At 47.1% G+C, this 26,368-nt stretch overlaps 2 protein-coding genes across 4 annotated transcripts in view; one reads left to right on the top strand and one right to left on the bottom strand.

The window, feature by feature from the left end:
- The first annotated feature begins 11,559 nt into the window (after positions 1–11,559).
- LOC140275511 (mediator of RNA polymerase II transcription subunit 30) lies at positions 11,560–16,587 on the top strand. The gene is made up of 4 exons (XM_072370992.1): positions 11,560–12,137; positions 14,456–14,614; positions 14,688–14,774; positions 16,040–16,587. The coding sequence occupies exons 1-4, from the start codon at positions 11,934–11,936 to the stop codon at positions 16,133–16,135; spliced, it is 546 nt and encodes a 181-aa protein (XP_072227093.1). The 5' UTR covers positions 11,560–11,933; the 3' UTR covers positions 16,136–16,587.
- Positions 16,588–17,056: 469 nt separating this feature from the next.
- The window catches only part of ext1c (exostoses (multiple) 1c), a 61,213-nt gene continuing 51,901 nt past the window's right edge, over positions 17,057–26,368 (bottom strand). For all 3 annotated transcript variants that reach the window (XM_072370989.1, XM_072370990.1, XM_072370991.1), the window contains exons 5-12: positions 23,304–23,423; positions 21,573–21,705; positions 21,068–21,186; positions 19,641–19,736; positions 19,482–19,568; positions 19,242–19,402; positions 17,681–17,852; positions 17,057–17,603 (exon numbers count right to left, since the gene is read on the bottom strand). In XM_072370989.1, coding sequence (XP_072227090.1) covers positions 17,418–17,603; positions 17,681–17,852; positions 19,242–19,402; positions 19,482–19,568; positions 19,641–19,736; positions 21,068–21,186; positions 21,573–21,705; positions 23,304–23,423 — 1,074 coding nt within the window. In that variant the 3' untranslated portion in view covers positions 17,057–17,417. The remainder of the gene's footprint in view (positions 17,604–17,680; positions 17,853–19,241; positions 19,403–19,481; positions 19,569–19,640; positions 19,737–21,067; positions 21,187–21,572; positions 21,706–23,303; positions 23,424–26,368) is intronic.

Raw genomic sequence — 26,368 nt, 5'->3', positions numbered from 1 at the left:
ATACAGATTTTCAGATGTTTCTGCAGATTCTATGAGCAGAAATACAGATTTTCAGCTGTTGCTGCAGATTCTATGAGCAGAAATACAGATTTTCAGCTTTCTGCAGATTCCATGAGCAGAAATGCAGATTTTCAGCTGTTTCTGCAGATTCTATGAGCAGAAATACAGATTTTCAGCTTTCTGCAGATTCCATGAGCAGAAATACAGATTTTCAGCTTTCTGCAGATTCCATGAGCAGAAATACAGATTTTCAGCTGTTTCTGCAGATTCCATGAGCAGAAATACAGATTTTCAGCTGCTGCTGCAGATTCTATGAGCAGAAATACAGATTTTCAGCTGTTTCTGCAGATTCAATGAGCAGAAATACAGATTTTCAGCTGCTGCTGCAGATTCTATGAGCAGAAATACAGATTTTCAGCTGCTGCTGCAGATTCTATGAGCAGAAATACAGATTTTCAGCTGCTGCTGCAGATTCTATGAGCAGAAATGCAGATTTTCAGCTGTTGCTGCAGATTCTATGAGCAGAAATACAGATTTTCAGCTGCTGCTGCAGATTCTATGAGCAGAAATGCAGATTTTCAGCTGTTGCTGCAGATTCTATGAGCAGAAATACAGATTTTCAGCTGCTGCTGCAGATTCTATGAGCAGAAACACAGATTTTCAGCTGTTTCTGCAGATTCAATGAGCAGAAATACAGATTTTCAGCTGTTGCTGCAGATTCCATGAGCAGAAACACAGATTTTCATCTGTTGCTGCAGATTCTATGAGCAGAAATACAGATTTTCAGCTGTTGCTGCAGATTCCATGAGCAGAAATGCAGATTTTCAGCTGTTTCTGCAGATTCTATGAGCAGAAACACAGATTTTCAGCTGCTGCTGCAGATTCAGATTTCATTTCCTCGCTGATGGCAGTGAAAAGGAACTTTACCTGCAGAACTTTGCTGATCCCACATCCCAGCAGAGTGAGCAAAAACAGCTCCACGATAAGGAATTTCATGCTGGCTGAGGGCAGCCTCACCAACACAAACAGCTTCAGAGAACTTTATTCTCTGTGCTCTCACACCAGCACGTGCCCTCACTGGAAACCTTCAGGTCTGGGAAACTTTCCAGAGGCTGGCCTTTTATAAGCCCAAGCTCACCTGATACCTTCCCCCACTTCAGGAAGCCTGGCCACAGTCTCAGCCCTGAGATGGGCTACAAATGCAAATTGTCCCACAGGGCCAAGTGAAAGCCACCAAGCCTCGGATGTAGGAGATGCCTGGCCTCACCCACGGCTCTGATGTGACTGATGTAACCAAGATCTTAGACTCTTTCATCTCCATGAGTGTGCTGAAACTTACTGTTATTCTGGCTTTTCCTGAGAAAAAAAATGAGTTAATATAACAATGAAACTGGGGTAAAAAATAAAGTCATATAAGAGAACATAGAACTCAGGTGGTCATGCAAAACTAATACAATACAATACAGTAAAAAGGTGTAAAAAACACAGTATGAAGGCCGATGTGGGCTGTTTGGGTCTAAGTGTTATTTAACATTGTAATAATTATACACCCTCCAGCTCCTCCTGGGGGGTCCGAGGCGTTCCCAGGCCTGATGGGATGTATAATCCCTCCAGTGAGTTCTGGTTCTGACCCGGGCCTCCTGCCAGGAGGCATCCTGACCAGAGGAACCACCTCAGCTGAGGTTCTTTATAGAGTACGAAATTACAACAAATTTCATCTCAAGGCACTTAAATAATATCGTCCAATTCAAGCCAACTGGAGGTCAATTCATTATAATCATAATCCAATGAAATCCAATGAATTAATTTAAAAATAATCCAATTCATTCATAAAGAGCCAATTAAAAAACTACTTCCTAGCTAAGGAAACCAACAGATTGCACCGAAACCTGTCTTCAGTCCAATGTCCCGTCCTGAGTGGAGTACTGGAGGTAATATTTCATGCAGGGGGTGAAGATAGTGATGAGGTCGAGGTTCAGTGTCAAACTGGTTATTAGTCACATGGTATATAAATGATGAATGACCTTGTTAATTAATTAGATCACATCAGTAGAACTGGTTCCTTTGGGAGGTTCAAAATTCAAGCAGCATCATTACAGAAAATGAAAAAAAACAGAATAGTATAAAAATTATACATGTAAAGATAGATAATAATAAAAGAAAGAAATCCTATATTCAGCTGGTGCTGGTGATTATTGATGAATGTGTTCCAGGTTTGAATAAACTCTTTTTTTCATGGATATGTGATTGATTAAAATATCTTTCGTCTGAGATTGTTTTTTGTTTTCCAGAGAAAACAAGAAGATTATCTTCTTGGTGATATTCAGAGCTGGGATATGACTAATTGCTGTGCTGTTTTAGAGTCGTGTCACTGATACGTCACCAAGGATGTTCTACAGTAAGCGGTCTGTACCATGAAGTCAGGTGTGTCTAACAGACATTTTATTAAATACTTTATACTGAATAAGTTCTTTTTCTTTTTCTAAGTTTCTGCATTCATCCCAAACAGCTCAGAAAATTAATTTTCCGCCTAAAACTCATCATTAAGATTGATTTTGTTTGTTTTAAACACAGATTTGGCCAGAAAAATGATCTCAAACTTCCCACTAAAGTAAAAAGTAACACGACTATCTGAGAGTTTCTCACAAAGGTTTTCCAGATGTTCATGTGGGACTGTTTCTGACGCTTAAGGTTTATATGGAAGCTTCCTGTTTGCTGTGGGCAGACTCAGATCATCTAAATGTCCTGACAGCAGCACTGAGGGAGGCCTGCATTTGAATGTTGTCTTGTTTGAATAAAACGCTTCTGATTGTCAGGGAAAAAATGCAAATGAGGAGCCGGCTTCACTCTAAACCTGACCTTGTTGTGATGTACTCAGCAGCTCTGCTCATTTTCATGGTTAATTAACAGTTCAAAGTCAATGCATCCATTCATTTTCTATACCTCCTTCATCCCCTTCATGGTCACGGGAGGCTGGCGTCTACCCCAGCTGCCATTGGACGAGAGGCCGGGCGCACCCTGACGGCTCGCCACACAGAGACAAACAAGACAAACCACCATCCAGCTCAAAGTCAGTTTATTTGTCAAACACAAGTTTCCATTGTTTCATAGTATTTCTGAGTGAGGTGAAGTTATATTTGTGCTCAGTTAAAGGTGGAGAAGAGCTCAGTGCAAACACGTCATTGCTGTTGAATAAAAAGTTGTGCTGGTAATATTTCTGTTGGAGAAAAGTATATTTGTGGTTCTCTTCCGTCGATATTTAAGGATTTATAGACTAGATTTAAGAAGGGAAGTGAGGAGTGGTTTCAGCTGTCTGTGCTGTGGATCAGGATGCAGATGACAGACAGCAGCAGGGGGCTGTAGCACCCAGACACAGAGGCGCAGCCTCCTGATGGCGTGCTGCTGGTGCTGCTGCTGGAGCTGCTGCTGCTGCTGCTGCTGCTGCTGCTGGGGGCCGCGGTGCTCGGGGCGTTGCTCCCCCCCAGGGTCCCGGCTGTGGAGCTCTGAGCACTGGCTGCAGAGGTGTGGGTCGCCCCAGAGGACCCGGTGGGTATCTGAGGGGACGAAGGGGCATTGGGGGACAGGGAGGAGGTGGTGGGAGGACTCACAGAGCTGCCAGCGCTGGTGCTGTGGGTGTAGTTGGCTGTGAGGTTGGAGGTGTGGGTCGTCTGCGGTGCGGTCGATGCAGGCTGGGTGCTGGGTTCAGTGCTGTTCCCGGTCATTGTTGTATTGGTGGGGTTTGTGGGTGAACTTTGTCCCTGCAAAGACAAGAAGAGTCACAGTGGACAGAAGGCATGAAACAGCGAGCTGGAGCTTTTGATGACGCCACCCTGACTCAGAGCTACGCAAATCTCAGACTGGGTTTGATTTACATATGAAACCAGAAGGAAAACATTCCATTACACTAATGCTAATGTAAGAAAAATTCTAAAGTAACTCAACAAATAGGATGCCTACCACCTGGATCATGTTCTGATAAAGCTGATCTGAAATGATATTGTCAGTTTCCTCTGAGATAAAAAAGCAGAGTGATACAAATCTTTTGTAGCCATGCAAAGGTCAGGTTCCAGCTGGCTCCCTGAACCATGAACACATTAAGTAAGCTTTGCATACCGCTGCGGTTAGAGATCCTGCAGCACACGATTGCTTTGTGCTAAATTTGTGTGACTCAATCAACCCGAATGACTAAATCTGCATGTGTGTCATGTTGAGCTGTTACTTCTGGCTGCCATGTCTGGTCTCTGGAAACCGCAACACTGGTGGCTGTCAGAGACGGTGAAGCAGGTCTAAAGGACTCAGAGACGGTGAAGCAGGTCTGAAAGACTCAGAGACGGTGAAGCAGGTCTGAAGGACTCAGAGACGGTGAAGCAGGTCTGAAAGACTCAGAGACAGTGAAGCAGGTCTGAAAGACTCAGAGACGGTGAAGCAGGTCTGAAGGACTCAGAGACGGTGAAGCAGGTCTAAAGGACTCAGAGACGGTGAAGCAGGTCTGAAAGACTCAGAGACGGTGAAGCAGGTCTAAAGGACTCAGAGACGGTGAAGCAGGTCTGAAAGACTCAGAGACGGTGAAGCAGGTCTAAAGGACTCAGAGACGGTGAAGCAGGTCTGAAGGACTCAGAGATGGTGAAGCAGGTCTAAAGGACTCAGAGACGGTGAAGCAGGTCTAAAGGACTCAGAGACGGTGAAGCAGGTCTAAAGGACTCAGAGACGGTGAAGCAGGTCTGAAAGACTCAGAGACGGTGAAGCAGGTCTAAAGGACTCAGAGACGGTGAAGCAGGTCTGAAAGACTCAGAGACGGTGAAGCAGGTCTAAAGGACTCAGAGATGGTGAAGCAGGTCTAAAGGACTCAGAGACGGTGAAGCAGGTCTGAAGGACTCAGAGATGGTGAAGCAGGTCTAAAGGACTCAGAGACGGTGAAGCAGGTCTAAAGGACTCAGAGACGGTGAAGCAGGTCTGAAAGACTCAGAGACGGTGAAGCAGGTCTGAAGGACTCAGAGACGGTGAAGCAGGTCTGAAGGACTCAGAGATGGTGAAGCAGGTCTAAAGGACTCAGAGACGGTGAAGCAGGTCTGAAAGACTCAGAGACGGTGAAGCAGGTCTGAAGGACTCAGAGACGGTGAAGCAGGTCTAAAGGACTCAGAGACGGTGAAGCAGGTCTGAAAGACTCAGAGACGGTGAAGCAGGTCTAAAGGACTCAGAGACGGTGAAGCAGGTCTGAAAGACTCAGAGACGGTGAAGCAGGTCTGAAGGACTCAGAGACGGTGAAGCAGGTCTGAAGGACTCAGAGACGGTGAAGCAGGTCTGAAACAGTCAGAGACGGTGAAGCAGGTCTGAAAGACTCAGAGACGGTGAAGCAGGTCTAAAGGACTCAGAGACGGTGAAGCAGGTCTAAAGGACTCAGAGACGGTGAAGCAGGTCTAAAGGACTCAGAGACGGTGAAGCAGGTCTGAAGGACTCAGAGACGGTGAAGCAGGTCTAAAGGACTCAGAGACGGTGAAGCAGGTCTAAAGGACTCAGAGACGGTGAAGCAGGTCTGAAGGACTCAGAGATGGTGAAGCAGGTCTAAAGGACTCAGAGACGGTGAAGCAGGTCTAAAGGACTCAGAGACGGTGAAGCAGGTCTAAAGGACTCAGAGACGGTGAAGCAGGTCTAAAGGACTCAGAGACGGTGAAGCAGGTCTAAAGGACTCAGAGACGGTGAAGCAGGTCTGAAAGACTCAGAGACGGTGAAGCAGGTCTGAAGGACTCAGAGACGGTGAAGCAGGTCTGAAGGACTCAGAGATGGTGAAGCAGGTCTAAAGGACTCAGAGACGGTGAAGCAGGTCTAAAGGACTCAGAGACGGTGAAGCAGGTCTAAAGGACTCAGAGACGGTGAAGCAGGTCTAAAGGACTCAGAGACGGTGAATCAGGTCTGAAGGACTCAGAGACGGTGAAGCAGGTCTGAAGGACTCAGAGACGGTGAAGCAGGTCTGAAGGACTCAGAGACGATGAAGCAGGTCTAAAGGACTCAGAGACGGTGAAGCAGGTCTAAAGGACTCAGAGACGGTGAAGCAGGTCTAAAGGACTCAGAGACGGTGAAGCAGGTCTGAAGGACTCAGAGACGGTGAAGCAGGTCTGAAGGACTCAGAGACGGTGAAGCAGGTCTAAAGGACTCAGAGACGGTGAAGCAGGTCTAAAGGACTCAGAGACGGTGAAGCAGGTCTAAAGGACTCAGAGACGGTGAAGCAGGTCTAAAGGACTCAGAGACGGTGAAGCAGGTCTGAAGGACTCAGAGACGGTGAAGCAGGTCTAAAGGACTCAGAGACGGTGAAGCAGGTCTAAAGGACTCAGAGACGGTGAAGCAGGTCTAAAGGACTCAGAGACGGTGAAGCAGGTCTGAAAGACTCAGAGACGATGAAGCAGGTCTGAAAGACTCAGAGACGGTGAAGCAGGTCTGATTATTCAGTTGCTCCCGTCACACGGACTGACGAACAGTCCCTTGTTGATCATAACTGAAGTTTCGGCTCCAAAGGTTCCTGCTGTGTTATCGGTGGGAAATAGGGACCATCTTTGCTCATGATCGATCTGTGTTTGAACCCAACTTCTCCTTCCTTTCTGCTCTGGATGTGACTTTCTCAGCTGGTGACTCACACACAGATGTGTAAGAAAGGCTTGTTTAAAGAGTCATGGCTTTAAATGCAATAACTCCAGATCCCATCCCGCCGCTGCGTAAGCCCCCCTCCTCAGACTGCTCTTCTTCTCTGGTTGTCTGATTTAATTCAACTCAAAGTAGAAACTTACTGGCTGCTCGTACAGTTCAGTGTTTTAAAGATTTGATGTAAAGAAAACATTTTGTAAAGAAATCAGTATTTTGTTAAGACAGAAAAACAAAAAGAGTGCAGAGAATGTTTTAAAGAATTGTTTCATAGCTACATTAACATTAATATTTGTTAAATATTTAAATATGAATACATTTAAAATACGAGCATTTACAGGATCCACGCCACGCACTAAATGCACTTAAACAGAAACACAGCCTCACTTTGCCTGTTTTCCTTCCTTTTCTTTGGACCATGTAAATCTCTCCATTTACTGATTTGAATGCCACCACACTTAAACTTAAAAAACAAATGTCAGCTTCTTTGTTTGTTCAGAATTCAGCTGAATCCTGTCCACCAATCAGATGCAGCAAAGTGTTTCTCTACACAATGAGTGTTTCTTACCTGACTGCCGCCCAGAAACATGACGGCCAGAGGGACACACAGCACCAGCATCTGCTTCATCGTGCTCCGTTTTGAACTTTATGGCTGTCTCCACCTTCCCATCTCACCTTTTATACCTGCCAGCTGTGCACAGCATCAGTGCTGATAACAGGAGATAACAACCTGACTCAAACTCTCACTTTTAGAAGCAGATCAGCTCTTCTTTGGTCAGAGTTACACTTCATTTCATTGCTTTTTTTACAGTAATCACCTTATCATTGCACCCCCCCCATGCCCAACCCTTCTAACACATAATCACTGAAATGAGGATGCATAAAGTTTAAGTCAGAAATGTAAAAAAAGCATGAAAAGAAGTAACAAATACAACAAATAAATAGATGATTATAATATTCTTAATAGTTTCTTTCTGATCTGACAGACCAGTAATAACCAATACATTTTATTAACTTTGGGTCAAATCTAACCATTTAACATAAATGTTAATTAAACACAAGGTTCTCAAACTTTGACTGAGACCAGTCATCTTCACCCTGAAACCATCTCTTTAGTTATCTCAGTCCTCCTGACTGCAGGGTCAACCTGTGCAACGGGACCTGATAGAGTAGAGGTAAGACTACATCCAGCAGGGGTCCTCAGGCAAGACCCCCTGACTGCCTACCAGTGTAAGTCGCTTTGGATGAAAACTCTCAGTCTCTCTTTGTATTTAACTTCTGGACCAAGGTCACCGCAGGAGAAAATCAACACAGGAAACCTGCAGTGATAAATTACTTGGATAAAGTCCTTCACCTTGACATGGAATGCAACCACAGAAACCCTGGAAGCTGACTGTGATAACACAACAATTCTACTTTACTTACTTTCACATATTTTACATTTGTTTAAATAAAAGTCTGCAGAAAAACACACGTTGGCATGTTGACTGCAGCCGCAGGAATCTGTGACATTCGGCTGGTTTGAACCAAGCTAAACTTTACCCAAGAAACAGCTCACAGGTTTATGAAATAACAACATGACTTTAGTTTGTGCATTCATCACACACACCTGCAGCCTCCATTTTGCTGAAATAACCACGGAAAAGCCTTGATGGCAGCATCTGTCTCTCCAGAACTCCAACATCCAGCATGCATCAGTGGTACCTTCACCCAGATGAAGCCCTCCATGCCCTGGACTCTGCTGCAGCCCCAGACCATCACAGACGCTGGCTTTAAACCTTTCTCTGAGAACAGCTGGATGCTCTTTCTCAGCAGTTTTCCCCAGAAGCAGCTGAAACGTGGACTCATCTGCCCACAGAACACGTGTCCACTGTCTTTCTGTCCCTCTGAGATGAGCTGGAGTCCAGAGAACTGGGCCGTGGTTCTGCTCAGAGCTGATAGCTTTCCTCTGGCTGCCCTTAGCATCAGATCCAAGTCCCTGATGTTAGCTACAAAGAGCTTAATGGAACGGCTCCATCTGCTTGAATGCTCTTGCAAAGGCTTCTGTCCCAACTGGGTCCCTCCGTTGGTCCCAGGATTGTCGTCTAGCAGCTCCTACACCACGCCTAAGACAATCCAAACTCTGTTCATGTGTCGTCCCACGATGGTGGAATGACCTACCGAGCGCTACCAGAACAGGGGCGTCCCTGTCTATCTTCAAGAAGCTCCTGAAAACCCAGCTCTTCAGAGAGCATCTCCTATCCCAGCACTTACCTTGTACTTCCCTCCCCCCTCTATCTCTGCACTTTATCTTTCTGCTCTTCCTTCTATGCCTGCACCCTATCTCTACTCTGTCCCCTCTGACAGAGTCGGACTCCTGGGTTCCTTCTATGGAGCTTATTGTTAGCTTATTGTTAGCTTATTGTTAGCTTTTTATAAAGCTGTTATATCTTCATTTGTAAGTCGCTTTGGATAAAAGCGTCTGATAAATACAGAAACAGAAACATGATGAACCATCACCATGAAGATCACAGCAGGAGGTGTATGTTTGGTAAATCTGTTCAGGACCTGCTGGTGTGAGTAACTGTGTTTCTGAGCAGTTGCAGAAGCAACAAATAATAGGTTCAGACGTCTTGTGTTTGTATTCATTAACACAAAGTGCTATTAGCTCTTTCAGCTGCCTTTTCACTCAGTGTAACCATGATGTTTGTTGTAAAATCTGCACATACGTCTGATTCCAGCAGAGACATTTGAAACAGTTTCACTCACAGCTTGAGTTCAGACTCGTGTCCTTTTAGTGTTGGAACAGCCTCGGCTTTCAGCTTCAGTCTCCCTGCAGAATAGGCAGCTTACTGGTTCTTTGCTCATAAAACTGGTGTCTGTGAAGTGAAGCGAACAAATCCAAACCTTTTCCAGACTGAAGCTGGAGGGAGAAACGAACTGCTTCCACTGATCCAAGATTTCTGGGTCTTTAGAGAAGCTGAAACCCTAACCGGTCCTCACAACCATGAACACATTTACTGGAAGAAACTCTGACTCGTTGATCACGTATTGTGCTTTAAAAAGCCGTTCCTTGCAGCTCCATTTTTTAAAATGCTCTGTGGATAACGTGCGCGCTCTGGCTCCCATGAGCGAGCACTGTGTGGATAATGTGACAACAGAAGGAAATCCTAAACTGTGGGTAAAACGGCTGAAGAAAAACTTCAAACTGTGTGTGAGACTTTGATATTACTGGATAAAACATCATAAAACTCCTTTGTTTGGCTGTGGGTGAAGTTTAAGGTGATGATACATCGTTTCAACACTACAGGTGATAATACATGGAAAAGCATGCCATCGGACCTTTAAATACTCTGAATTTGCTCTGTGAAGACACTGAAAATAGTTTATTCAGACTAGCTGTTGAATAAAGGTTCAAACCATTAGAAATATTACAGATTTGAATTTTTATTGCATTTTATTCTCAGATTTTTGTGGAAATGTCAGTTGAGTTTAGTCTCATCATGGGTGAAGGAGCTGAGAGGAAACTCATTCCTTCCTGTTGCAGACATGTTGTTCTGCACTGAGAGCACAAGCAGCTCTTTGTGGTGGTTTATCAGCTGTGTTATCAGGGCGCTGTATATTTCCTGCTATCAGGTGTTTTAATGAGCCTTTCTGATAACGGAGGGCGGCAGGGCATCATATCAGGAAAGCTGAACACATGAGTTACTGTTGTGACGCTTCCAGATCGTTCCCTTTCTCTGAGAAGTTTCACAGAGACTCTGATTGCGTCACATCAGTGTTTCACAGGGTTAAACCATAAGATTGGGAGGATACCATTAAGAGGAGGAGAAGCCTTGTGAATATTTCATTTGGTCCTCAAATTTTTGCAAAACTCATTTTTCAGAACTGATGTTTGAACAGAAACGTGAAGTCAGACGACTAACTGGGGGAGAACCTTTATTCTTTAAAGCCGCTCTTACTCACAGTTTATTCCCATTTCACTTTTATTTTCTGGATTCACTCCCTTCATTCTTTTCGTTTCTGTTCTATTGTCTGATTTCGTTATTCAGATTCTGACTTTACTTCCTTCCTTCTAACCCATTTCCTCATTGCAAATTTCTGACATTTATGAGAGCTATGTGTGGAAAGGTTTCTAATGGGAGGGTATTGTTTTTATGGGGAGTCATATTCTCCTTTAATGAGGAAAACTCTTCTTTGTGAGTTGAGCTGCTTGTCTTAGAATGCTCCTCATACTTCTCGAGGATATCAGAGAGAACTTTGCCCCTTTAGATGCAGAAATAATGATAGTTATTCTAACAATAAATGAATCCGTGCTGATGGCTGAGTTAAAGGCTTAGTAAGAGACAAACAGAAGTGATCTTACAGCTACTGCATGTCTCTCTGCCCTGCTTCCTTCCTTTTTATAGAAGAGCTTTGGGATGTCCTTCAAGAAGCCTGGAGAACTATTCCTGAAGACTCCTTAAAGAAATGACAGAAAGCTTGTCTCAGAGGGTTCAGGCTGTGTTGGAGAATAAAGGAGCTCAGACCAGAGATTCACTTTAAAGCTGCTGAGAACTGATAAAAACTCTGTTTCTGCCTCAGATTCTGGGTTTATGTTCATGTTTGATCATGTTTCAGTGAATCTCTGCAGCTGCTTCCTGTTTTTATGGAAACACATAGATACATTTTCTTTATTCATAGATAAAGATAAATTAAGTTTTCATGCCTCCCTCCCAGAGAGACGGCAGCTGGTTCGTTTCTGTCACATTGATCGGTTCTGTTGGACTTCTACAGTCACGCGGTCCTGTCAGCAGGACACTTTCAGACATATTTAGCTTTTTTTCTGCTTGTATTTGAACAGTTTAGGGAAGAGTTGACATATTTTACACGCCGTTTTCCGCTTCGGCGATACTGGCTTCAGGGCGCCATCCAGTGGCGGGAAACGGACGCCTCTCTACCCGGAAGTGACGCTATGAGACGCGGTAAGCTTTGTCTCATTGAATAAAATAAGAAAAGTGTTACCCCAACATCAGGAGCAAACCGGATTCATCTGAACTCTAACGGACCGAAGCAAGGCACCGATTCAAGGGACGAGGCAGCTGTTAGGTCGCCTGAAGCCAACTATTTTATATTGTGTTTAAAGCTAATTGTTGTTGAGGCTAACGCGTTAGCAGTTAGCTCGTGCCCGCCCGGTCGTCCGCGCGCTGCGTTTCTTCGGCATGTGTTATGCGCTCTTTGCATGACCAGTTGTGGGTTTCATTCAACATTAGTCCCAACTCTCTACGTAAGCCCAGTTAGCCTTTCCAGCGGAGCATCATCCCCCGCAGACCTGCGTGCTCATGGCGGCTTCCCTCCCGCAGAAGCCGGGGATGCCCCCGCAGCTGCCCCCCAGCGCCGCCTCGGCTCCGGGCCAGCAGCCGCTGCCCCAGCAGGGAGCGCAGAGGGAAATCTCCCCGGTGTTCCTCTGCAGGATCGGCCAGGAGACCGTGCAGGACATCGTCACACGCACCATGGAGATCTTCCAGATAACGCGCGCCACGCAGGTGAGGCAGATTCCGGCGATGTTCCGCCTGATGGTGGGTCTGGACCCCCAGATATAATATCTTCTGAATCTACATTCAGCCGAGCTTCCGACTCCTCGGTTAGATAACTCCACCCAGCTGATATTGATTAGCCTTACGTCACTGTACTGATCATTATGAGTTGCTGTCTTGGGTTCTGTTGAACGTTTGGATCGGTGGAATAAACTGGGTTTACAGGTGAGTCCCACAGTGTGTCGTCATGTTGGAGGGATCCATAGATAAATACAGGTAGAAGCCTGTCAGGCACGTCACCACGGCCGCCATCTTGGGGCGGGGCTTCTGACAGCTGTGCATCTGGCTGAAAGAAAAGCCGAAAGAATAAACTTGGAACTAAAATTTCATAAATAAGCAGTTGTTTTATATTATTTAACTGTTATGAACGTGTTTAATTTGATGCATCTCTTAAGATAAGATAAATTAAACTAGCTTATTACTAGCTTACGTCAGGACAAGAAAACAGAAGCTGTTTTTGTTAGTTAGACATCAGTAAGATGATGAAAGTGACAGAGTGGCAATCAGCCACTGTATATAACTGTGCTCAGCAGGCCGTGTTATTCCTAAATGATCTATTGAATCAGTTCCACAGCACCAACATGAACTGCTAACGTAAGTTATGAACCTGAACTGTAGCTCCAGAAGCTCGGAGAGCTGAGCGTTGTTCAGATGCAGCTGTTTTGTGCAGGTTTATAAAAGATAACTGGGGGAGGCGGGCATGGGCAGCAGCACTCAGGAGGAGAGGTTTTATCCCAAAGGACGTCTGCAGCTGTCACTTTAAAGCAGACTTTGACAGGACTGGACTCAGCTGTTTAAAGGAAGGAGTGAAACCATCACTTTTTAATGTTCCTGACAGTCTTTGCAAAGTTCGTGTCATGATAAGAATGTCATTCTAATATAATCTTAATATTTCACTAACACAACGCAGCGCCCACTAAATGATAATAAAATACACCATTAGAAGTTGTTTCTTTAGGGTAATGAACCCTGATATAAACCTTTAAAAACATCCGTGTCACCTCCCTGATGTTAAAATGCACTTCTATTAATTCTATTAACAGAGAAGACGTACTGGTATTTTAAAACAAGGAGTTATCCTTAAATACCTGAAATCTTTGTCTAAATAATCACATTTTTAATAATAGCATACCTGACAACTTCGGTACGCTTTTTCCCTGCTTGTGCCGCACTGCTTTCTGGGATAGCGAGCTGTCTGAAGTCCCCACAGAAGCATCCTGGGTAAAATGGGCGGAGCTAGTTCACACCTGGGGATGTGGAGCGTTCCTGAGTACTTTGAGCAGTACTTTGAGCAGTACTTTGAGCAGTACTTTGAGCGTACTTTGTGCAGTACTTTGAGCAGTACTTTGAGCAGTACTTTGAGCAGTACTTTGAGCGTACTTTGAGCAGTACTTTGAGCAGTACTTTGAGCAGTACTTTGAGCAGTACTTTGAGCAGTACTTTGAGCGTACTTTGAGCAGTACTTTGAGCAGTACTTTGAGCAGTACTTTGAGCAGTACTTTGAGCTGTACTTTGTGCAGTACTTTGAGCGTACTTTGAGCAGTACTTTGAGCAGTACTTTGAGCTGTACTTTGAGCAGTACTTTGAGCAGTACTTTGAGCAGTACTTTGAGCTGTACTTTGAGCAGTACTTTGAGCAGTACTTTGAGCAGTACTTTGAGCAGTACTTTGAGCAGTACTTGGTCCTGAAGTGGTGACGTTTCAGAAGAACACGACTACAGAGAAGTGCGCATGTTGAGAAACGGCTTGTGATCCCCAATTACCCACAATGCAGCAGGACAGGTTCTTTGCTCTTTTGTCTTCTTCTGTGGTGTCTTGTTTTGGGCAGACTCCTTAAAGTAGGTTGTTAAACTGTCCATTTGTTATTGAAGAAGACCACTTTTTAAAGTTATTTGATAGTTTTTTATTGGTTTGAACCTTTTTAACGTTATTTTATGAGCTGACCCCTCCTGACATATTCCTCCAACAGAATGGCATCTTTTATCTCATTTGTTTGCCTTTAGTTTCCAGTAAAGACGCAAACTAAACGCAGCACTTTATCAGTGTGTTTTATCTCTTGGTGGGAGAAGCTCACTCAGCCTCAGGAAGGAGTCCCACCTTCCTCTCTGGTTCTGTTCGGCAGGCTTGCCAGCAGCAGTATTCCTGGACCCGACGTCTGTATTTCGCTGTAACAGCTGCCTTCCAGCTGGTTCTGATACCTGCTAATGACAGCCAGAACCCGCCATGTGACCACTGTCTGACGAGCGGTGCTGTGTGTCTTTGCTCCAGCTTCCTAACGGTGTGACGCAGAGCCACGCCATGTACCAGGACCGGTTCGGGAAGCTCCAGGAGCACCTCCGGCAGCTCGCCCTGCTCTTCCGGAAGCTCCGGCTGCTGTATGAGCGCTGTGTGGAGATGACCTCTGACCTGCAGGAGGGGCCGGCGGAGGTAAGGAAGAGGCTTGAAGGGAGCTTTCAGGTTTCATAGACAGGATTCAAAGGTGTTGGTGCTGTGTCTGCAGCTGGTGCCGTACGCTGGAGAGGAGCTTCCTGTCCGAGTGGAGCCCTGCAGCCCAGATGTCCACCAGGAGAGACGAGAGGTTCTGCAGGTGGGTTTCTGTCTGGAAAGTTTGATCAGCAGAGACGATGCACATCCTTTCATTCTGTAGTTAGAGCTGTGCTGCAGCCAATGATGGAGGAAAGGAAACCCAAACCCAACCCTAACCCCAGTGTAGGGCGAGTCCACCCAGAATCCACCTGTGCCTTCAACAATTAAAACTGCTAATGGTTCTGTGGAGGAGAGATGCAGTTTGTGAAATATTTCTAAATGAATATTGATTTATTTGAGTATATATTTCTGAATATTGTGGCTGCAGCTCCTCATCCACAGGAGTCAGCCTTTATCAGGATGGAAGGTGGTCGTATGAAACCACGGGTCGAGCACTAAGCTCTCAGAACAACCTTCTTCACTCGATCCACAGCTACGCTCCAGAGTAGCCTCAGCTCAGATGTGGTGCCACACAGCCACGGAGTCTGGGGGCCGTTCAGGAGATGGTGGAGCCGTATTATTCTCTGTTTGCCATGATTCTCTAATCTTCCCAGACGGAATGAACCTCCACGGTTGTCAGGATTTAAGCAGATTCATTTTGGGCCACTGGGCTAAGGCAAAGGTTGCATTAGCCCTGATTATCTCGGTGAATTCCTGGAATACACTCCTGGGTGTTCTTGGAGTACAGGACTCCTATTTGACACTGAATTAAGCCCGATTTGATGATGAAGGCTATTTCTGAACATGGTCTGCAAAATGTCTGAGTGCAGTTCTTCCTCCCCAACAGGAACACCACCCCCTCTTCCCTTATCCTTCACTGCCCTTAGTGCCCAGCCTTAAGGTCACAGGACCATAAGGACCCAACCATAAGTCCTTCCCCTGGCTCCACCACGGGAAAATTAATTTTCCCAAAAATTAACACCTTAGTCTCCCAGAACCATTTCTTTTACACTTCCTACCTCATTTCTGTCCCCCCCCCCCCCCACCCACACAAACAAAGGGCCTCGAGCCTACTGCATACAGCCCACACTCAAACACCTGCACACTCACCTCAAGGGATTTCCTATCGCAGCCGCAGATCACCAGAACTCAAGAACATAACCCACCCCTTCTTCTTCCTTCCCTCCCTCTCCCTCAGCCCCTTGGTCTCTACACCAAACTCCATGGTAACCAGCTGGTTGCGTAGGAGGGAGACCGCTGAGTAAAAACCTAACCCTAACTAACCCTGACTCTGACTAACCCTAACACTAAACTAACCCTACCTTTATGTTGTTTGGGGGGGTCCAATGGTTCTGTTTATTAACACACGGGATGATCTCATGGCAGAAAGTGCGTCAGAAGAACCAGGAGCTGAAGGTTCTGATGGACCAGATGAGGAACCTGCTGTGGGACGTCAACGCCATGCTGACACTCAGGAAGTGACGTCCTGTGAAGAGGCCCCGCCCCCTGAAGAGGCCCCGCCCCCTCGCAGACCAGCTGGTGCAGACCTGGTTTCTCTGATGGGACACTGGTTTTTAAGCAGGTGGAAGCTCTGATCAGCTGTGAGGGACTCAGTGTTCTGGACTTGTTGTTTTACATAATGAGTCCAACCTGCCTCAGGTGAGTCACAGCAGGTGAGTCACAGCAGGTGAGTCACAGCAGGTGAGTCACAGCAGGTGAGCTCCCTCTGTTTCCACTGACGACTCAGGGTTTAAATGAGCCCCCGGGGGGGGGGGTTCAGGGTTTAAATGAGCCCCCGGGGGGGGGGTTCAGGGTTTAAATGAGCCCCCGGGGGGGTGCATGTGTGTGTGTGATGAGCTTCCTGAGCTTCCTGAGCCTCTCACCTGTTCACTCGAGGCCGTCCCAAACCTCTGACTTTATTTTTGTAAACTGTTGGATAAAAGTTTCTGTTTTATATGAAATAAATTTTTTTTAAAACAATGTTTCCTGTGTGTGAACCGGAACCAGAACCGGCCCACTGAGGGTAAAAAAGGTTGACGGCGTGTTTGAGACGTGGGAAAGTGGACAGAACCGGAGGGACCTGTTCCCTGAACAGAACCATACTCCCGCTCCTGCTGACATGTTACTCGGCACTTTTTCTTTATGAATCTCACAAACACAAAGAAAATAAGTTAAAATATTTTTTTTGGGGGGGGGGGGGTTTACGGGTCGGCAGGAGAACCTAGAAGCTGCAGCCACCGTGTTTGGTTCTGATTCTGCTGGAGGTCGTAAAGCAGGACAAAATGCTGTGAAACTGACAGAAACTGGAGCTCAGAGCGGGTTTACTTTAAAGGTTGCTATTAACAGCAGGTGGTCGCCATGGAAACGGGATGAGACTGATGTAGTGAGACCACCCCTGAACGATCACCTGAACCAGGTTACCTGGTGGTGTCTGTGAGCAGTAAACACTGGACCAGAACCACGCCAGAGCTGCATTTAGAACCCATTTTATTGGTTTGACAGTTTGCGTTTCCATGTGATCCGTTTCCCTGGCAACAGCCTGTGCACAGCAGCACTGGTGTGCATGGCACCAGCCTCCGGCTCCTCATCACAGCTCATCTGGATGTGTTTCTTCTGCTGCTGTCCTTCGGTCTGACTCGCAGAGCTCCGTCTCCTCTGTTTCTGGTCCAGAACAGACCGGACTGTTCCAGGCAGTCCTCCTCTGGCGGGTCCGTTTGTCCGTCCAGGGGGCTGAAAGACGGCACCGTCCGCTGTCCTGTCGGAGCTAAGCCCGCTCCAGGTCTTTGTACCGCTTCCGCAGGACGGACACTTGGTCCCTGAAAAGCACGGGGTCCAGGCGGAACTGAGAGTGGACCAGAGGCATGTAGCCGAACCAGCTGGAGAAGGTGTTTACGCACTCCTGCCTCTGGCTGAAGTGCTCCGGGTTGGCCCAGGCGGCGCTCTTCGTACCCTGGTGGGTGAGACAGGACAGAGTCATTCAGCGCCCCGGCCCGGCCCGGCGTCTGATCAGGAGCAGGCGGTACCTACCTGTGGACCGGGCAGCTCCTTGTACTGTTTCCTTTGAGCCACTTTGATCGGCGGCAGGTGAGTTACAGCAGAGACCAGGAAGTTCATCAGGATGTCCTCGCAGTTGGAGGTCCGGTCCACCAGAGCCCGCAGAGACGGGGGCAGGTAGTGGGAGAACAGGTGGTGGTAGTACCTGAGGGCAGAGGCACAGGTCCGGTCAGTGTGATGCGTTTGTTCTGTCACAAAAATATCCAACATGATTCAAAGAGATCTGTGACATCACAGTAAGCAGGAAGTTAACGATATGTTCTGGGACAAATGGGCCGCCGCTGCGATTCCATTTATCTGCACAACCAACTCAACCCCAGCGGGACAATGAGTGGGACCCATATTCCCTCTGTGACTGAGAGAGTTTCACTCAGCTGGTTCAGTAAGTCAGCGGTGGGGGGGGCTCTTAAAGAGAAGCTCCCAACATGAGGCCTTTGAACACTTCCAGAGAAGAAAGATGTTCAGGAATAAATGGAGCGTTTGAGCTGCAGCAGCTTCGGTTTTAGTCCCAGGAGGACATAAACCACATGATTTACATAATAAGAAGAATAAAAGAAGCTTCTGGAGAGACCTCACCTCAACATGATCAACTCTGGTTTTTAAATCCGTTTGAATAAAAGCGAACCACTCGATCCGTTTGGATCTAAATAAGAAAATCTCTGTAAAGCAGGGGGGTCAAACTCAAATACAGTGGGACAAAACTTTAAATTGAACAAAGAGGGCCAAGGTTGAACAAATGAACCTTTTAATATGGAACCCAACCAGTTTAACAACTGAACCAGCAAGGCTTAACTTTAAAGTCCAGGCTGCAAAATTGGGTTGCTAATAATAATAATATATTTGTCCTGGTGTTTCCTCTAATATTGTGCTCCTTAGTTACTAAGTTACTGACTAGTTACTGACTAGTTACTGCTACTGGCGCCACAAACAAGACAAACAGGTCTGTCTTTTACATAAACAGGCATTCTGTCTCCCACCTGTGCAGAAAAGTTCTATTTTCTGCCTTTTTTTGCCATTTTTTGGTAGGTAACAGTGACAGCTGTGGTCTGAGGTGTGGTCTGGGGGAGAGGCGCGGGGCTTTCAGCCGAAGGAGACCGCTAAAGACCGCTAGCATAGACGCTACTGACACAGGAGGGGCGTTGCCTCTGTCCTAACTGACGCGCCAAAACAACAGCAGAGCATTATGGGATTTGTAGTATAAGCGGTGAATGCGGCGTTACGGCGCTGCCGCCGTATAATACTGGCGGACCAGCTCTAATATTCATTTGAAATTGCCTCGCGGGCCAAATTTGGCCAGAGTTGGACACCTATGCTGTAAAGCCTCAGAAGAATTAGAAAACAGAATTAAACCTGTGAACGTCCAAAGATGAGCTCACATCTGGCTGATGTTCTGCTGAATCACGACGCTGCATCATCACTCTAAAGACCAGCGGGAACTCCTTTCTACAACTTCTGAATTCATCTGAACCAAAGCTGTACAAACAGTTGTGTCCCGGTTTGGCTGTTCTGCGAGGTGTTTCAGGTGTGGCTGTACCTGTGGTAGAAGGCAGCTCCCGTCAGGACGATGGAGTAGTCATTGGTCCATTTGGAGGTATAGCCCCAGGCGTGCTTCAGAGGGTCCCAAAAGTGGCTCCGGGGCGGGTAGCCGACGATCCGCTCGGGGAAACTTCTCCACACCAGGAAGGCAAAGTTCACCTGAACACACACACAGAGCAGGTTTTCCACAGATACTGATCAGCTGTGTCTGACTGCCTCAGGTTTGCTCTTCACACACCTCACTGGTCAGCAGCACCGTGTCCTCGTCCAGGCTCAGCACCGCCTCTGTCTCTATGGCAACGTGAGGCAGGAAGCGACTGGTGGTCTGAGGGAGAAACAGAGGTGAGTGTCGGCTCCGGCGGGGGGGGGGGGGGGCGTGCACAGGTCGTTTGCTCACCTTCCTTCTGCCGTCTGTCACTGTGAGGGGAACAGGCATGGGGGGCCATTTGCTCCGACTGGGCGGCGGCTTTTCGCTGTTCCACAGGATGATGATCTGGAACAGCAGGAGGAGCACAGTTCACATGTGAGGATCCACTGGAAATGACTGCTAATGATGGCAGAGACTTCCATGATTACAATGATTGTATATTAGACAACAACAAGGCTACTAATAAGTGCTCCACCACAGCACTGAGAGGGTCCAGCCTTCTTGGGTAAACACAATATGAATATTTTCTGTGGGTCCGTCCTGCTGAGAAGTTCTCCCACGTTATGGTGTCCTCAGCTGCAGATCTTTGTCGGCTGCAGATCTTTGTCAGCTGCAGATCTTTCTCAGCTATAGATGTTTCTCAGCTGCAGATCTTTCTCAGCTATAGATCTTTCTCAGCTGCAGATCTTTCTCAGCTGCAGATCTTTGTCAGCTGCAGATCTTTGTCAGCTGCAGATCTTTGTCAGCTGCAGATCTTTGTCAGCTGCAGATCTTTCTCAGCTATAGATGTTTCTCAGCTGCAGATCTTTCTCAGCAATAGATCTTTCTCAGCTGCAGATCTTTGTCAGCTGCAGATCTTTGTCAGCTGCAGATCTTTGTCAGCTGCAGATCTTTGTCAGCTGCAGATCTTTGTCAGCTGCAGATCTTTCTCAGCTATAGATGTTTCTCAGCTGCAGATCTTTGTCAGCTGCAGATCTTTCTCAGCTATAGATGTTTCTCAGCTGCAGATCTTTCTCAGCTATAGATCTTTCTCAGCTGCAGATCTTTGTCAGCTGCAGATCTTTGTCAGCTGCAGATCTTTGTCAGCTGCAGATGTTTCTCAGCTGCAGATGTTTCTCAGCTGCAGATGTTTCACAGCTGCAGATCTTTTCATCGGCTGCTGTTCATCGGGTGGGCCTTTTGTTTAAGTGTTAATTTATCCATGATTTCAAATAATTCTACAATGGCTTTTTAGTGCAAACTATTGGCCCGTAGGGTATTACAAAAGGAACTACTTCAGCGCCAGTTAATGCCCAAATTACTGAAAAATAACTTGAGTTGAAATCATTTGTTGACAGCTTGTTCCCCCCCAGTTCAAAAATCCCAGCTGCGCCCCTGGGGCCCGAGGTCACGTGACCGGGGCCCGAGGTCACGTGACCGGGGCCCGAGGTCACGTGACCGGGACCCGAGGTCAGGTGACCGGGGCCCGAGGTCACCTGATCGGGGCCTGCTGGCTGTGCATCATAAAGCTGAGAACCACATTGTAGGACCAAACATACGCAGCAGTTTTCTTTAGAGCCACAGAAACCACTTCTGTTTGGAGAGAACCTTGTTCTGTGGGCTGATTGGAGGAAGCAGTCGGCACGCTGTGCTTCCTGCAGCTTCGCCACCATGTGACCCCGCTTTGGTTTGTTTACCTGTGAGCAGTACTTTGACTTGGAGACCACCTGAAGCAGCTTCATGATTGGCTGCGACTGGGAGACCAGTGGCGAGACGGCGTGGATGACAGCAGTGAACTCTTGACCAGGACTGATCCCTGAACATGATCACAAATCAGAGAAAAAGAAAGGGATCATTTCAACATGCTCCTCCAGTAACCCGGGAACCTGAAACCCGTCAGGTCTGATTCAGTCGCTTTACCAAACATGATGATGAGGTCCGAGCACAAAGGGTTTAAGATGGTTTCATCTGATGTTTCTGCTGCGTTTGAGGCTGACTGAAAGGTTTTAGTTCCTGGAGCCAGTTTAATCAAAAGTAAATACAGAAAACAGACCGTACCGTTTTCATATTGACCACAGAAACTATTTATGGGTGTTCGTGGAATCAAAGTGTGATCTTAAAAACTGAATATCAGATGACAGGGTTGATTATTCATTTATCTTCTGACATCTTTCATGTGTCGTTGTGTGAGTGTGTGTCTACCTAGTCCCAGATAGTAGAAAGGGAAATGAGCCAGGTGAGTGGAGTACTCTGGGAGGACCAGCAGACCTCCTGGCAGGGAGTTCCACATGTACTTGTTCCTTGATATGTGAGAAAACACTCGGTCCTTAATGATCTGAGGAGGAACAGATATGAAGCTGGAATCAGAGCAGCAGAGGGAACACAATTCACTTCCTGTTCAACAGGAGGCGTGTGCTGGAGGAATGTTCATAAACAGATTATCATCCAGAAGCTCTCCTTTATCATTTTGATTATAAATCATTTGCAACAGCTGCCCTCGAGCTGTGGGACTTTTTAACATGTCAGCAGGTTTCTGTTTCTGTATTTAGCAGACGCTTTTATCCAAAGTGACTTCCAAATGAAGATATAACAGCTTTATAAAAAGCTAACAATAAGCTCCATAGAAGGAACCCAGGAGTCCGACTCTGTCAGAGGGGACAGAGCAGAGATAGGGTGCAGGCATAGAAGGAGGTGCAGAAAGATAAAGTGCAGAGATAGAGGGGGGAGGGAAGTACAAGGTAAGTGCTGGGATAGGAGATGCTCTCTGAAGAGCTGGGTTTTCAGGAGCTTCCTGAAGATAGACAGGGACGCCCCTGTTCTGGTAGCGCTCGGTAGGTCATTCCACCATCGTGGGACGACACATGAACAGAGTTTGGATTGTCTTAGGCGTGGTGTAGGAGCTGCTAGACGACAATCCTGGGACCAACGGAGGGACCCAGTTGGGACAGAAGCCTTTGCAGGAGCATTCAAGTAGATGGAGCCGTTCCATTAAGCTCTTTGTAGCTAACATCAGGGACTTGGGTTGAATTAGCTCCTTCCCAACATCTCTAACATCAGCAGTAAGAACCCATGCTGCACCTAACAGGAGGCTGTTCTCATCTCCACACATCATCTCAGTCCAGCTGCATGTTCGACGACAGAAAACTAAAGAGACGGGGTGGCCTGTGACAGTCAGGAGGATGATGCAAACTTCTCTGGGATCGAGCAGTAAAGTCTGATAACAGCGAGCAGGGAGGCACGAACAGTAATAACATGTCTGTACATCAGGGCATTTCTCTGAGATGTCAGGCGGATCGGATGCTTCACACTTCCTCAGCAGGATCCGACCCGGTAATCATAAGGACTCTGACCCTGAAACCACCACCTATCATCTGCCAACAACGTCTCTTTTCAGTATCTCTTCTCAGCCCGGACCTGCTCATATCTGCTGGCTACAGTACGCCAGAAAGCAAATTCACTCCATTTTCATTAAAATGCTAGCGTGAAATGTTCCCTTGTGTTTGTTCTCCTTGTGCGTGTGCACGTGCGTGTGCACGTTGTGTGACAGTAATAACTGAAACAGGGCGACCACCAAGCAGAACATGTTGGTGGGAGTTAAACGAAGGCCGGTGGGACAATGATGCGCCCAGATGGCAGCTGGATGAAGCTCAGTCAGACGAATCAGTTCAGTCTGTGCAGATCACATGGTTAGCTAAGTAAATTAGCCCCGCCTCTTTCCTCCTGCTGGGCTCCGCCCCTCCACCGCTCCGAGGAGGCAGCGACCGTCTGTAACTCAGGAGGTGAACACAGACACCAGCGGTCACGTCTCTACACTAACCTGCATCCAATAAGGTGTATCACAAAGTTTATCTTTTAGCACATTAATATTTATCCACAGATTCGCTCTGTTGGCATGAGGTTACGGTCAGAGAGTTGGGGAAGCTGCGGGCTGACCTCCAGCGTGGTGAGGACGATCTTATCCACAGAGGAAAAGTAGGCGTCCCACAGCATCTGTGTCCTCTGTCTGAGGGCCAGGACCCGCTCATTTCCTACAGCTCTCACTGTGGACGGAACCTGCAGACACAAAGCATTCAGCCATCAAAAGATGAACCAGAGATTCCTGCAGAGGCGGGTTGTGTACATTCAAACCAGCTGGAAAAGAAGAATCAGCATTAAATCTACCCCCTGAAAATACAGTACTCGGTGCTGATTCAGGACCAGCTGTTGACACAGTTAGACCTTAATTAGTGTGGGTTGAACTAGAGGTTTCTCATGTATCACCAGGATTGATTTACTGTCAGAGAGTTAAGCTCCCTGACTCAAAGTGGAAGAAGCCCTGTGGCCAGACACATTTTTAATTAGCGCCCATTAAAGAGGCACAAAACTCTGATTTAAAGCTGTTATTTCATCCGGTTTCTATTCAAACATCTTCCTGCTGCGCTCTGTTCCACATGATAGTGTTCTGTTCGCTTTACCCTCAGACTGCAGACGATGTGTGTGTAAATGTTAGTGAAATGTGAGTTTTGGTGAGGTCCGTTCATCTGAGAGCCTGCAAACACAGGTCAGGACTGCAGGCAGCCAGTCCAGCACCCGTACCTCTTCTTCCTCAGCCAGGCCTTTGGAATGTGGCAGAATGTGGTTTTCCATGGTCTGCTTGAACAATGCTGGGACGTCCCAGGAAAAGATGTGGCCTTGAAGGCAGCATATGTTGCTGTAAAATCTCAGTGAGCTTTTCTGCATTAATGCTGCCATCACAGAAGTGGAAATGAGCTTTGCCCCCTGATCCAACCCCATACCATCACAGAGCCTGGCTGCAGGGACTGGTTGCTGACAGCAGGCTGGATGCTGCTTTTGCTCTTTGCTCCATTTCTTCCAACAAAGATGTGGAATACTGATGGGTCTGACCACAGCACACGTTTCCACCGTGTGACGGTCCATCCCAGACGCCTCCGAGCCCAGAGAAGTGGACGAGGTGAACATCAGGCTTCTTTTCTGCACAGTAAAGCTTGTGAATGGAACTCACGTCACCTGCGTTCATTACCATCAGCTGCACTGGGTTCATTACCATCGGCTGCACTGCGTTCATTACCATCAGCTACACTGGGTTCATTACCATCGGCTGCACTGCGTTCATTACCATCAGCTGCACTGCGTTCATTACCATCAGCTGCACTGGGTTCATTACCATCAGCTGCACCGGGTTCATTACCATCGGCTGCACTGGGTTCATTACCATCAGCTGCACTGGGTTCATTACCATCGGCTGCACTGCGTTCATTACCATCAGCTACACTGCGTTCATTACCATCAGCTGCACTGCGTTCATTACCATCGGCTGCACTGGGTTCATTACCATCGGCTGCACTGCGTTCATTACCATCAGCTACACTGGGTTCATTACCATCAGCTGCACTGGGTTCATTACCATCGGCTGCACTGGGTTCATTACCATCGGCTGCACTGCGTTCATTACCATCAGCTACACTGGGTTCATTACCATCAGCTGCACTGGGTTCATTACCATCGGCTGCACCGGGTTCATTACCATCAGCTGCACTGGGTTCATTACCATCGGCTGCACTGGGTTCATTACCATCAGCTACACTGCGTTCATTACCATCAGCTACACTGGGTTCATTACCATCAGCTGCACTGCGTTCATTACCATCAGCTGCACTGGGTTCATTACCATCAGCTGCACTGGGTTCATTACCATCAGCTGCACTGGGTTCATTACCATCAGCTACACTGGGTTCATTACCATCAGCTGCACTGCGTTCATTACCATCAGCTGCACTGGGTTCATTACCATCAGCTGCACTGGGTTCATTACCATCAGCTGCACTGGGTTCATTACCATCAGCTACACTGCGTTCATTACCATCAGCTGCACTGGGTTCATTACCATCAGCTGCACTGGGTTCATTACCATCAGCTGCACTGGGTTCATTACCATCAGCTACACTGGGTTCATTACCATCAGCTGCACTGCGTTCATTACCATCAGCTGCACTGGGTTCATTACCATCAGCTGCACTGGGTTCATTACCATCAGCTGCACTGGGTTCATTACCATCAGCTACACTGGGTTCATTACCATCAGCTGCACTGGGTTCATTACCATCAGCTGCACTGCGTTCATTACCATCAGCTGCACTGCGTTCATTACCATCAGCTGCACTGGGTTCATTACCATCGGCTGCACTGGGTTCATTACCATCAGCTACACTGGGTTCATTACCATCAGCTGCACTGGGTTCATTACCATCAGCTACACTGGGTTCATTACCATCAGCTGCACTGCGTTCATTACCATCAGCTGCACTGGGTTCATTACCATCAGCTGCACTGGGTTCATTACCATCAGCTACACTGGGTTCATTACCATCAGCTGCACTGGGTTCATTACCATCAGCTGCACTGGGTTCATTACCATCAGCTGCACTGGGTTCATTACCATCAGCTGCACTGGGTTCATTACCATCGGCTGCACTGGGTTCATTACCATCAGCTACACTGGGTTCATTACCATCAGCTGCACTGCGTTCATTACCATCAGCTGCACTGGGTTCATTACCATCAGCTACACTGGGTTCATTACCATCAGCTGCACTGGGTTCATTACCATCAGCTACACTGGGTTCATTACCATCAGCTGCACTGCGTTCATTACCATCAGCTGCACTGGGTTCATTACCATCAGCTGCACTGGGTTCATTACCATCAGCTGCACTGGGTTCATTACCATCAGCTACACTGGGTTCATTACCATCAGCTGCACTGGGTTCATTACCATCGGCTGCACTGCGTTCATTACCATCAGCTGCACTGCGTTCATTACCATCAGCTACACTGGGTTCATTACCATCAGCTGCACTGGGTTCATTACCATCAGCTACACTGGGTTCATTACCATCAGCTGCACTGCGTTCATTACCATCGGCTGCACTGGGTTCATTACCATCAGCTGCACTGGGTTCATTACCATCGGCTGCACTGCGTTCATTACCATCAGCTAC

This window comes from Leuresthes tenuis, unplaced genomic scaffold (assembly GCF_036924035.1).
Source record: "Leuresthes tenuis unplaced genomic scaffold, fLeuTen1.0.hap1 SCAF_18, whole genome shotgun sequence".
Taxonomy (NCBI): Eukaryota; Metazoa; Chordata; class Actinopteri; order Atheriniformes; family Atherinopsidae; genus Leuresthes; species Leuresthes tenuis.
Note: the sequence above shows the minus strand (reverse complement) of the source record. Positions and strands in the feature narration are given on the sequence as shown.

What these genes read in the sequence shown, in the direction of transcription:
- LOC140275511 (XM_072370992.1), top strand. Translation starts at nt 11,934, where the DNA reads ATGGCGGCTTCCCTCCCGCAGAAGCCGGGGATGCCCCCGCAGCTGCCC. An exon ending in AGATAACGCGCGCCACGCAG is followed by an intron (nt 12,138 to 14,455) that starts GTGAGGCAGATT and finishes TCTTTGCTCCAG; the next exon opens with CTTCCTAACGGTGTGACGCA. An exon ending in AGAGACGAGAGGTTCTGCAG is followed by an intron (nt 14,775 to 16,039) that starts GTGGGTTTCTGT and finishes ATCTCATGGCAG; the next exon opens with AAAGTGCGTCAGAAGAACCA.